We start from the raw sequence: 12938 nt of genomic DNA, 5'->3' as shown, positions 1-12938 counted from the left end.
GCTTCCCGGTGACTCCAGCTCCACCACAGGACAGCAGGCCCCCTGCTCGGCTTCAGGCACTCAGCGTGTGGTGTGTAGGTGTAGATGAAGCTGTGTGCAGGGCCGCCTCACCTGGGGGGGTGGTGTGTGTGTGTGTGCGTGCGCGCGTGCGCAGGGCCACCTCACCCGTGTGTGTGTGTGCGTGTGTGTGTGTGTGCAGGGCCACCTCGCCCGTGTGTGTGTGTGTGTGTGTGCATGCATGCACACATGTGCAGGGCTGCCTCACCCGGGTGTGTGTGTGTGCAGGGCCACCTTACCCTGTGTGTGTATGTGTGTGTGTGTGTGTGTGCAGGGCTGCCTCACCAATGTGTGTGTGTGTGTGTGTGTGCACATGTGCAGGGCCGCCTCACCCGGGTGTGTGTGTGTGTGTGTGTGCAGGGCTGCCTTACCCAGTGTGTGTGTGTGTGTGTGTGTGTGTGTGTGTGTGCAGGGCTGCCTCACCCGTGTGTGTGTGTGTGCGTGTGTGTGCACATGTGCAGGGCTGCCTCACCTGCGGGTGTGTGTGTGTGCAGGGCCGCCTCACCCGGGTGTGTGTGTGTGTGTGTGTGCAGGGCTGCCTTACCCAGTGTGTGTGTGTGTGTGTGTGTGTGCAGGGCTGCCTCACCCGTGTGTGTGTGTGTGTGTGTGTGTCTTTACCCCAGCGGTCACTCCTTACCCAGAGTCTCTTCTCACTAGGGATCTCTCCTCACCCAGGGGTCCCCTCTTACCTGGGGCAGGGGGTGGGGGCGGTCTCCTCCATCTCAAGGGTGGTCGATCCCTCCTCACTGGGGTCTCTCCTCACCCGGGGGGGGGGGGTCTCTTCTCACCAGAGGTCCTTCTCCACCCTCTGAGTCTCTCACCACCCCAGGGATCTCTCCTTACCCAGGGGTCTCTCCTCACCTAGGGCTGCAGGGTCTCTCCCCACCCCGGAGGTCCCTCCTCACCGAGGTCTCCACCCGGGACAGACATAAAGACAGAGATTCGCTCAGTCATGCCCGACTCTCTGCGACCCCGCGGACCGCAGCCCGCCAGGCTCGTGTGTCCATGGGATTCTCCAGGCAGGAACACTGGACTGGGCTGCCGTGCCCTCCTCCAGAGGGTCTTCCCCACCCGGGGACCGAGCCCGCGTCTCCCGCATTGCAGGCGGACGCTTCCCCGTCCGAGCCACCGGGCAGCCGTCTCCCACCCCGGGCGCCCTCTTCCCCGGCGCGCCTCACCTTGGGGTCGCGCTCGTAGTAGCGCTGCTGCGTGCGGATCCAGCGGCCCACCAGGTGGTCCCGCACGGTGTGCGCCAGCGCCAGGTAGTAGTCGCGGCGCGTGGCGACATTGCGGTCCTTGACGAGCGTGAAGTGCAGGTGCCGGTTGAAGCTCTTCCGCACCTCTGCCACGTCGCCCAGCCCCGCCAGCCCGCGCACGCTGATCTGCTTCCGCCTCTCGCCGTCCGTCAGCGGCTTTGCCATCGCTCCGGCCGCCCGGGAGGACGAGGACGAGGAGGACGACAAGGAGGAGGAGGACTCGGCGAGCCGCTGGGACACGCCCGCGCTAGGGATGCTGCGGCTTCACCAGCTGCCAGATCGCGCCTGCGCAGTGCGCCGCGGCGGCGAAGAAGGGAGGGGCCGAGGGCGCGACTGCGCGCAGCGCATGGGGCCGAGGGCGGGGCGGGGCCTGATGGAGGGGCCGGGCCTGATGGAGGGGCGGGGCTTGCTGGAGGGCGGGGCCGCAGAAGGGGCGGAGTGCCTACGCCTGAGTGAAGGCGTGCTGTTGAGTTTCTCCACGCGCAAAGCTGAGCGTGAGGTCCTGGGCTTGCGGCCCATTCCTCCCAGCATCTCTCTCCTGTCCACGCCCCCGAGACGGCGTCTCCTCCTGCTCCTTTCAGTTCAGTTCAGTCGCTCAGTCGTGTCCGACTCTGCGACCCCATGAATCGCAGCACACCAAGCCTCCCTGTCCATCACCAACTCCCGGAGTTCATTCAGACTCACATCCATCGAGTCAGAGATGCCATCCAGCCATCTCATCCTCTGTCGTCCCCTTCTTCTCCTACCCCCAATCCCTCCCAGCATCACAGTCTTTTCCAATGAGTCAACTCTTCGCATGAGGTGGCCAAAGTACTGGAGTTTCAGCTTGAGCATCATTCCTTCCAAAGAAATCCCAGGGCTGATCTCCTTCAGAATGGACTGGTTGGATCTCCTTGCAGTCCAAGGGACTCTGAAGAGTCTTCTCCAACACCACAGTTCAAAAGCATCAATTCTTCGGCACTCAGCCTTCTTCACAGTCCAACTCTCATATCCATACATGACTACTGGAAAAACCATAGCCTTGACTAGATGTACCTTAGTCGGCAAAGTAATGCTTTTGAATATGCTATCTAGGTTGGTCATAACTTTCCTTCCAAGGAGTAAGCGTCTTTTAATTTCATGGCTGCAATCACCATCTGCAGTGATTTTAAAGCCTCTCAGCTAGTTCCTACCTGCAGGTCCTGGGCTGGGACCCCCTCACTCACTCTCACCAGCACTACCCCAGGGCCATCTTCCAGCCCCTGGCTTCAGTCTTGCTCCCGCAGCTCCTCCTTGGTCCTATCTTAGCCTCTGTGATTTCTGCATCAACGGGAGTCCTGACAGGTAGGTGGAACGTGAAAAAACTGGTAGCATTCACTGAAGCTAAACAAACACCTACCTCTGACCCAGCAATACTACTCCAAAGAAAATACCCAACAGAAATGAATGCTTAGGCCGACCAAAAGGCATGTACAGAAATGCCCGTGACATTCAAATATTCGAAACAGTCCCAAACTGGAAACCACGCAAATGCCCACCAGTGCTGGGCTGCTAAATAAATTGTGGCATATTCCCACGGTTGCATAGCCCAGAGCCATGAGAACTACGGCCCACATCCAACAGCACAGAGGAACAACGCTGCGCGAGAGAAGGCAGCACTTCAGGACTCCGCTCAGACGAGGGTGTAGGACTGGCCAGTCTCTAGGGCTGCAGATCTAAGGCTGGTGCTGAGCCTTACGGGTGGGCATAGAGGGGGGGAGGTGTCTCCATGGCCTCTGGAAAGCTCTTGATCGCATGTGGTGTGCGATCTCATTACGGCACACATAGGAGTCATCCGGTGTGGGTGTAGTGATGTAGTCCTGCGGCAGGGCCGGGACGGGGGTCACATATGCAACCCAGGGCCTTCCACCATCTTTCTCTATACCTCATCCTGCTTCCTCACCCTCCCTGCACACCCAGCAGGGCTCTAGATCCTTCTCTAGGCCAATGCCTTCCTTCCTGCCTGTTCCCAAATCAGGTGCCGATAACATCAGGCCTGGTGGACTTGCCTTCTCTCCCAAGCTCTCGAGGACTCTCTCTCGCTAGAGCTGGTCCTCCCAAAGGAAGTCTGGTGCCTCCAGCCATTTGTTCCCAGTGTTTCTAGTTTCTTTATCCATCCTCAGCTACTCCTTTGGGTCCTCTTGCCAGGATTCCCATGGTAGTTTCCTCATGGGCTCCCCTGCCTCCCAGATACTCCCCAGAACTATCCCCCCCACAAGGCGGACTGGCCAGTCCCTCAGCAGAAGGTTGAGCTCACCACAGCTTCTGCAAACCACGACCCTGGCCAGGCGAGCTTGCTAAACCAGTCTCAATCCCTCCCTAGCAGGTCCAGGCTGACCTGGGGGAGTTGAGGTGAGAGGTGAGGGCAGGCCCCCCTGTAGCTAATGGGCAGGCATTCTGAGGTGACCAGACCGAAGGGGAAGCAGTCAGAGCCAGGGTCAGTGAGAGAGCTGGGTGTGGAGAGAGAGAAGCAGTGCCCGAATGGTGGAGCTTGGAGGCTGCCTGTGGGGCTGTGAGAGGCGGTGAAGGACACACAGCCAACATCCGTAGGCTTCCTGGTCTGGTTCTTGCCCTCCACAGCCCTCCCCCTGGGGAGCCTCTTCCTGGCGGGGCAGATTTGCTGCCTGGCTTCAAGCTGCATCTCAGGGCACTGCCTCTGCCTACCCTCGGCGCGGGCTGGCCCACCACCTGTTTTGGTATGGCCCTCAAGTTAGGAATGCCTTCTACATTTTTAAATGATTGAAACTAATCAAAAGAAGGATAATTTTCATGACATATGAAAATTAGATGAAGTCCAAACTTCACTGTCTACAAACTGACACTCATTCCTCTGCATTTTGTCTAGGCTGCTTTCACATGTCCACGACAGAGCTAAGCATTTTGACTGATGTCAGCTGTGGGCCCTGAATCTGCCCTCCATAGAGGGTGCTGCCCCTGGCCTAGAACATGTGCTCCTCTGAGAGGGCCCCATGTCCCCAGCATGGCCTCCCACGCCAGGCTCCGTGATTATACTCCAGATAGAGCAAATCCCTGTGGTTCTATCTGCCGCATGCAGGCAAGGGTGCACTGAGTGGGAGAGGTGGCTGGCCTGGGCCGAATTCTCGAAGCCTCTTTAAAATTCACTAGGTCACATCAGGGAGACACACATAAAAACCCCAGGAGGCCCCAGGACTCACCTGTTACAATGCTCAACATGAAAATTACCAACAGCATGGAGAGACTGAAGCATGCGGCTCAAGGGAGAGTAACCTTTAGAGCCACACTGGAAATGGTGTGGCAGGTTCTTATAAAATCATCAAATAGACACTTAGCATGTGGCCCGACCATTCCACTTTTAGGTATTCCTCCAAGAGAAATAAAAAATGTATGTCTATAAAAAATGCAAGGAGGTTCACAGGAGCCTTATCACTACTACCCCAAAGTGGAAATAAGCTATGTGACTATCAACAGGAAAGTGAAGAGACAATGTGTAGGATATTGATATAGTGGAATATTAACTCAACCATAAAAAGCAATGAATCGACACGAGTGAGTCTTACAAACATGATGCCAAACAGAAGGCCAGACACAAAAGAGCACAAACTGTACCATTTCATTTACACGAAGTTCCAGAATTGGCAAAAGGAATGTGTTGGGATGGAATTCAGAACAGTCCCCCAGGGGCCAAGGGTAGGGGGATTGTCTGGGGACTTTCTGGGGTGACAGACTAAGGTAAGCTACAGGTTGTATTTGTCTAAATTGTTTGAACTCTATACTTAAGACCGGTACATTTTACTACAAGAGAATACCTCAATAAAAATATTCTTAAAAAAAAAAAAGAATTCCCTAGGTCAGAAGTAAAAGCTAGAAAGAGCTTAAGTACCAAAAACAGGCTCCGTCAAACAGGCAGCTTTTGAAAATCCAGGCCTCTAGGAAGCAACACTGAGTTTCTTCCGAGATTCATTCAGTGCAGAGAAATTCCAGCTGAGGTTCTGAGTGAGAAGAGTCCACCCAACACGGAAGCGAAGGAAGGTTTCTTGCTGAAACCTTATTTGCTTTGCTAACCCTTTAGCCCTGCTGTTTGCTTTGGGTGGAGTCCTACCAGGCACTCTCACTGGGAAACAAGAGAATCCTTGGTTCCACAAGGAAATTTAGGGGGAGGGGAGGTAAAGTCAGTGTCTCTCTTCTCTGGATTTTCAATTCTCTTGCTTTCTTTTAGGCAATCTTTTATGACTCAGGAGGGCAGCTGAGTGACCTTCCCCATGAGTCCAGCCCCTGCAGGACCCTGGGCTTCACGAGGAAGGAGCTGACCTGACCTCTCACCCCAACTGGGAGGGGATCTTCTCAGCCTGAGGGGAGACCACGGGGAGACTGAAAGAAGTCTAGGGTCGCCTTTTCAGATAATTGCTAGTTCCCTTTGCTGTGCAGAAGCTTTTTCCTGTTTAGTGTTTATTTTTGCTTTTATGACGTTTGCTTTTGGAGTCAGATAAAAAAAAAATCATTGCCAAGACTGACATCAGTGAGTTTCTACCTATGTTTTCTTCTAGGAGTTTTACGGTTTCAGGTCTCAAGTTCAAGTCTTTAATCCAGTTTGAGTTAATTTTTGTATGTAGTGTAAGATTGTGGTGCAGTTTCATTTTTTTTTTTTTTTTAGCTTTCCAGTTTTTCCAGCACCATTTATTGAAAGGACTGTCCATTTTCCATTGTATATTCTTGACTCCTTAGTTGTGAATTAATTGGCCACATATGCATGTGTTTGGAGAGGGCAATGGCAACCCACTCCAGTGCTCTTGCCTGGAGAATCCCATGGATGGAGTAGCCTGGAAGGCTGCAGTCCATGGGGCCGCTGAGGGTCGGACATGACTGAGCGACTTCACTTTCACTTTTCACTTTCCTGCATTGGAGAGGGAAATGGCAACCCACTCCGGTGTTCTTGCCTGGAGAATCCCAGGGACGGGGGAGCCTGGTGGGCTGCTGTCTATGGGGTCGCACAGAGTTGGACTCAACTGAAGTGACTTAGCAGTAGCAGCAGCATGTGTTTATTTTTGGACTTGTTATTCTAGTCCATTGATCTATGTATCTGTTTTTATGCCCATCCCACAACATTTTGATTATTATGTTGTTGTTACAGCTCACGATACCTCCAGCTTTTTTTTTTTTTTCCTCAAGATTGTTTTGGCTATTCAGAGTCCTTTGCGTGTCTCTTCTATTTCTGTGAAAAATACCATTGGAATTTTGATAGGGATTGCAGTGAATCTTTAGATTGCTTTGGGTAGTATGAAAATTTTAACAGTATTAATTCTTCCAATCCATAAACATGAAATACCTTTCCATTTACTTGTGTCTTCTTCAATTTCTTTCATCAATGTCTTACAATTTCCAGTGTACAAGATTTTGAAAGCTTCCACACAGCAAAGGAAACCATCAACAACAAAATGCAACCTACTGAATGGAAGAAAATACTTGCAAATCACATATCTGGTAATATTTAAAAAATATAAAGAACTCATACAACTCAATAGCAAAGCAAAAACAGAAACAAAAATGAAGCAAACAACTTGATTAAAAAATGGGCAGAGAATCTGAATAGACGATTCCCAAGGAAGACAGGCAGATGCCCAAGTGCATGAAAAGAAAAGTGTTGGTAAGGATGTGGAGAAAGGGAAAACCTGAGTACTGTTGCTGGGAATGTGCAGCCACTATGGGAAACAGTATGGAGTTTCCTTTAAAAATAAAAATAGAGCCACTGTCTGAGCCAGCAACTCCACTCCTGAGTATTTATCCAGAAAAACAAAAACACTAATTCAAAGATATATGCACCTCTATGTTTATTGCAGCATTATTCACAATAGCCAAGATACGGAAACAGCCTAAGGGTCCACTGATGGATGAATGGATAAAGATGTGCTATATGCACACAATGGAATACTACTCAGCCAGAAAAAAGAAGATATCTTCTTGCCACTTGCAACTACATGGATGGACCTAGAGGATGTTATGCTAAGTGAAATAACTCAGACAGAGAACGATAAGTACTGCATGAATTCACTTATATGTGAAATCTAAACAACAAAGCAAACTAACGAAAAAAACTAATCTCATAGATACAGATTTGGTGGCTGCCAGAGGTAGGGGATTGAGGGTGGGTGAGATGGGTGAAGAGGTGCAAACTTCTGGACTTCCCTGGTGGTTAAGAATCCACCTTCCAATGCTTCAGGGCTGCACAAGCTCCCACATGCTGCAAGGCAACCAAACCCACGAGTCTCAACTAGAGAGAAGCCCGCAGGCTGCAATGAAGACCTGATACAGCCATAAATAAAGAAAGAAATTTTTTAAAAGTCCTGAGAATGCAACATACAGTAGGGCTATAGCTACTAATGTTGCATTGCATATTTGAAAGTGGCTGAGAGAGTAGATCTTGGCTCTTACCAGGTTCATGCATGTGTGCAAAGTCACTATAGTTGTGTCCGACTCTCTGTGACCCCATGGACCGTGGCCCGTCAGGTTCCTCTGTCCTTAGGATTCTCCAGGCAAGAATACTGGAGTGGGTTGCCATTCCCTTCTCCCCCAAGTAGCTCAGTGGTAAAGAATCCTCGTGCCAGTAGAGGAGACACAGAGATTCAGATTCCATCCCTGTCGGAAAGATCCCCTGGAGGAGGGCATGGCAACCCACTCCAGTATTCTTGCCTGGAGAATCCCATGGACAGAGGAGCCTGGTGGGTTACCATCCATAGCGTTGCAAAGAGTTGGACACAACTGAGTAACTGAGCGTGCACCCACTCAAGAGAGTAGATCTTAAAGCTGTCATCACAAGGGAAAAAAAAAAGGATAAATTTTTAAAAGATTTATTTATCTTTTGGCTGTGGTGGGTCTTTGTCTTTGTGGAGGGCTTTCTCTAGCTGCAGAGAGCACGGCTACTCTTTGTCATTATGTGGGGGCTTCTCCATGTGGTGGCTTCTCTTGTTGCTGAACACAGGCTCTAGGCTTGCGGGCTTCTGTAGTTGCAGCTCACCAGCTTAGTTGCTCTGGGGCATGAGGGATCTTCCTGGACCAGGGACTGAACCCGTGTCCCCTGAATTGCAAGGCAGATTCTTAACCACTGGACCACCAGGGAAATCCCAGGGTAAAATCTTGTAATTATGTGAGGTGGTGGATGGTAACTAGAGATGTGGTGATCGTTTTGCAATATATTCAAGTATTGAATCACTACTTGTACTGCCGTGCTACTGCCGTTTAGTCGCTTAGTCGTGTCCAACTCTATGTGGTCTGTAGTCCATCAGACTCCTCTGTCCATGGGATTCCCTGGGCAAGAATACTGGAGTGGGTTGTCATTTCCTTCTCCAGGGGTCTTCCTGACTCAGGGATCAAACCCAGGTCTCCTGCATTGTAGGCAGATTCTTTACCATCTGAGCCACTAGGGAAGCCCACGTTGTACACTCTGAACTAATACAGGGTTAAATTAAATTAACATTAAATTAAAAGTAAGTAAACTTAGAGAAATCAGTTTTTTTTTTTTTAATGCCTAGGAGCTGAAAAAGGAAGAAAGGACCTGTGCTTTCAGACTGGAACAAAATGATAAGATGTGGTTAAGCACAAAGGGAACTTTCTAGGGGAAGTGTGCTGTTTTAGGTAGCTGCCTTCCCAGAGTTCCAGTCTTCGTTTTTCAAACTGCTTTATTTTGGCGCAGTGGTAAAGAACCCTCCTGCCAATTCAGGAGATGTGAGAGACTAAAATTCTATCCCTGGGTCAGGAAGATCCCCTGGAGGAGGAAATGGCAACTCACTCCAGTATTCTTGCCTGGAAAATTCCATGGACAGAGGAGCCTGGTGGGCTATAGTCCATGGGGTCACAAAGAGTTGGACATGACTGAGCAACTGGGCACTCAGCACGCTGAACTATTGAGATTTTATATATGGTACATTAAATAACATTTTATAATTATATTCCATAAGTTACCCCCTTAAAGAGCCTGATTCAGTAGTGTTTAACAGCATTTAATATTTTAGAGTTATGCAACCATCACCATCACCATAATCTAAATTTAGAACCTTCTCATCAATCCCGCAAAACCCTGTACCCCCCAGTTGGGAGCTACTCCCAGTTATCCCCACCCCCACCCAGAGCCCTAGGCAACTCCCAGTCTGCTTGCTGTCTCTGTGCATTTGCTTATCCTGGACGTTTTGTGTAAACAGAATCATGCAATATGTGATCTCTTGTGTCTAGCTTCTTTCACTTGGCCTCATGTTTTCAAGGTTCATCCATGTTACAGATTATGCCGTTTTTACTGCCAAATAATATTCCAAATGCATGGAGAGTCATTTAAAAAAATTCTTTGAAATCTCTTCTCTAAAGGGAAGAGAAAGCTGAAAACCCCGGTTTACACTCCCCTCTCCCCTTGTTGCTTTGGAACAAGGATCTGCAGGCCCTGAACTCCAGCATTTTCCTGTACAAACCCGTTCAATCTGGGGCTGCTTTCCAGTGGGTCTGGAGAACCATCAGCTGCATATGCTAATCACCTCAGCATATGCAACTGAGGAAGGTTATGTTTGGTATGTTTGGAGCCATCCCACTGCCTGTGTTCTGTGCCACAAACGCACTACTCTGGCGCCCTCCTGACCTTCAGAGAGGCTTCCGGAGAGGGTGCCATACTGGAGATCTCTGCTTCTTAGCCACATCCACCCGAGGCAGACACTAAGCTTTACAGGCTGCACTCAGGCTCTTACCTGGCGGCTCAGATGGTAAAGCATCTGCCTATAATTCGGGAGACCTGGGATCGATCCCTGGGATGGGAAGATCCCTGGAGAAGGAAATGGCAAACCACTCCAGAACTCTTGCCTGGAAAAGCCCATGGACAGAGGAGCCTGGTAGGCTACAGTCCATGAGGTTGCGAAGAGTCGGACACGAGTGAGCAACTTCATTTTCACTCTCACTCAGGCTCTTAAAGAGAAGCTTCTATCCACTGGTCAATAACGCAGCAAAGCAAGACATCTGGACTATCAAAGTGACAGAGGCAGTCAAGGCTGGAGCTTTTTTTCTTTTTAAAATGTGATTCTTTTAAAATTCTTTTTACTTGGCAGGCCTGGGTCGTCACTGCTGTGTGCGGGCTTTCTCTAACTGTGGAGTGGGGGCCAACCTCCACTTGTGGTGAATGAGGCTCTTATTGCCGCGGCTCCTCTCATTGTGGTGCAGCCTCGGTAGTTGCAGAGCGAGGGCTCAGCAGTTGTGCCTCACATGCTTAATTGCTCCACTGCATGCGGAACCTTCCCAGACCAGGGACTGAACCCGAGTCCCCAGCATTGGCAGGCAGATTCTTAACCACTGGACTACCAAGGAAGACCTGGAGCTAATTTTTAAAAATTTCTCTTGGTTCTTTATTTTTCTAAATATTCCATGCTCATGAGTATCGTAATGATTGATTCTCCAGCAGGGAAACCCACTTTTGATAAATAGCTACACGTAAGGCCTGATGTGATGAAAAATTCGTCTGGAGACACTCTTAACTTAGGAGGCACACCAGTTTGGGGTTTGGAAGCCTGCAGACCTGGGTGCAAGGGACCCTGTTCATCTCGTCACTGACCTTCAGCTCAGACATTCCAGCCTCTGAGCTGCATGAGGGACTGTTGACTTAATGCTTGACACCCAGTAAGCCCTCCATCAACACAGGCCATGGTTGTTATTGTAGCTCAGAACCGAAGGACACAGCACGTGCTTTGCTCATCTGGCCACACACTCAACATAATTTTCAAGGTGAATCCAAGGAAGTGGGAAGTATGAAGCAGCCAGGGAGGCAACCGATGCTGACCTCTCACCCCCCAGCAGGGAGCCCTTTTTGGGTACCCTTGAATGCTGACCCTTGAATCAAGAGCCATCTTCTTTCAGGACATCTTTCCCCATTACCAGCTTCTCTGCGAGTCTGAATTTTGGCCTCTGGAGCCACACAGGCAGGGCCAGGCTCTGATAAACCTTTCAGGTTGTTTTATTTACTTTTTTTAGACTGTGCCGGCTTGCCGGCTTCTAGTTCCCTACTCAGGGATTGAACTTGCACCTTGGGCAATGAAAGCATGGAGTCCCAACCACTGAACAACCAGGGAAGCCCCAACACTTACAGTATTGAAGACAGGGCTGTTGGACCCCCGCCCATCTAAAGCCTCTTTCCAGAACTGTGATGTCATGATTTACAGAACAAAATACATGTTTGGTCTTCGTCCTGTTCCTGGCTCATAGGTCCCCAAACTCTGGGGAGTTTGTAAGCATAAGAGCAGCGGGAGCATCTTTTGTTGTATTTGGTCTCTTATCCTCAGTCCTGTTGCCCCTTCAATCATACTTGAACTTGGGTTAATGAGGTGATTTTTGGCAAGCCTCCAGGTCACCACTAGGGTGGTGGCTGGTTGCTGGGGCAACCAACCAAGTGATTAGAGTGCTCAGGGAGTCTGCCTCTTTTAGGCCCAACCTCTGGGGTGGGGATGGGGGCTGGAAATCAGTGACTTAGTCAACCAAACCTACATAATGAGGCTCCCATAAAAATCCACAGCGTACAGGGTTTGGAGAGCCCGCAGGTTGATGCCAGGGAGGGTGGTGTGCCCGGGGAGTGTGGACGCTCCACACCCTCCCCCATGCCCTCCCCTCCTGTCCCTTCCATCTGCCTGTTGGTTTGTATCCTGTGTGATGAACTGGCAATAAGGAGTAAACTGTTCTCCTGAATTCTGTGAGCCTCTCTAGCAAATTACAGAATCTGAGGGAGGTGTTGCGGGGACCTCTGACTTAGAGCTGGTCGATAGGAAGCACAGGTCTGATCCCAAGTACCTAGACTTGAGAAGGGCCTCTCAAGTGTAGGACTTGAGCCCTTACCTGCGGGGTCTTGTGATGTCTCCGTCTCCGGGTGGATGGTGTCAGATGGAGTTGAATTGCAGGACACCCAGCTGGGCTCAGAGGACTGCTTGGTGGGAAAAAGCCCACCCATCTGGTTTCAGCGTGAGGCGCTGACAGCAGACCGAGGGGCGAGTGGAGTGGTAGAAAACAGAGTTTCCTCTCTGGGGATGAACCCTCTTCACAGTTCATGGTGTCCAAACAAGGCACTTAAAAACAGCTTTACCAGAAACTGCACACCCAAGTGTGGCTTCTCACAGTGCTTACCTTGGGAGATGCAGTGTTTATATTACTGACCTGTGATGATTCTGAACACTTTCTGAAAATTCCTTTAGGGAATCACCTCATGACTTTATTGCCACCCTTGATTTTATCCCCCAAATGGTACTATCCATTTGCTTTCCAATGATTATGAAATTGCTCTAAAAATCAAATCCACCCCGAAACAATGATTTGTTTTCCTTCAGTTCAGTTCAGTTCAGTTGCTCAGTCGTGTCCGACTGTTTGCGACCCCATGAATCGCAGCACGCCAAGCCTCCCTGTCCATCACCAACTCCCGGAGTTCATTCAGACTCACATCCATCGAGTCCGTGATGCCATCCACCCGTCTCATCCTCGGTCGTCCCCTTCTCCTCCTGCCCCCAATCCCTCCCAGTATCAGAGTTTTTTCCAATGAGTCAACTCTTAGCAGGAGGTGGCCAAAGTACTGGAGCTTCAGCTTTAGTATCATTCCTTCCAAAGAAATCCCAGGTTGATCTCCTT

General features: G+C 50.2%; 1 protein-coding gene across 1 annotated transcript in view; it reads right to left on the bottom strand.

Annotated features, from left to right (window-relative positions):
* PYGB (glycogen phosphorylase B) overlaps positions 1 to 1499 on the bottom strand; it is a 34473-nt gene extending 32974 nt beyond the window's left edge. The window contains exon 1 of the mRNA XM_052650601.1: positions 1236 to 1499. Within this exon, the coding sequence (XP_052506561.1) occupies positions 1236 to 1478 (243 nt within the window). The 5' untranslated portion in view covers positions 1479 to 1499. The remainder of the gene's footprint in view (positions 1 to 1235) is intronic.
* Positions 1500 to 12938: the final 11439 nt, after the last annotated feature.

This window comes from Budorcas taxicolor, chromosome 13 (assembly GCF_023091745.1).
Source record: "Budorcas taxicolor isolate Tak-1 chromosome 13, Takin1.1, whole genome shotgun sequence".
NCBI classification, from domain to species: Eukaryota; Metazoa; Chordata; class Mammalia; order Artiodactyla; family Bovidae; genus Budorcas; species Budorcas taxicolor.
Note: the sequence above shows the minus strand (reverse complement) of the source record. Positions and strands in the feature narration are given on the sequence as shown.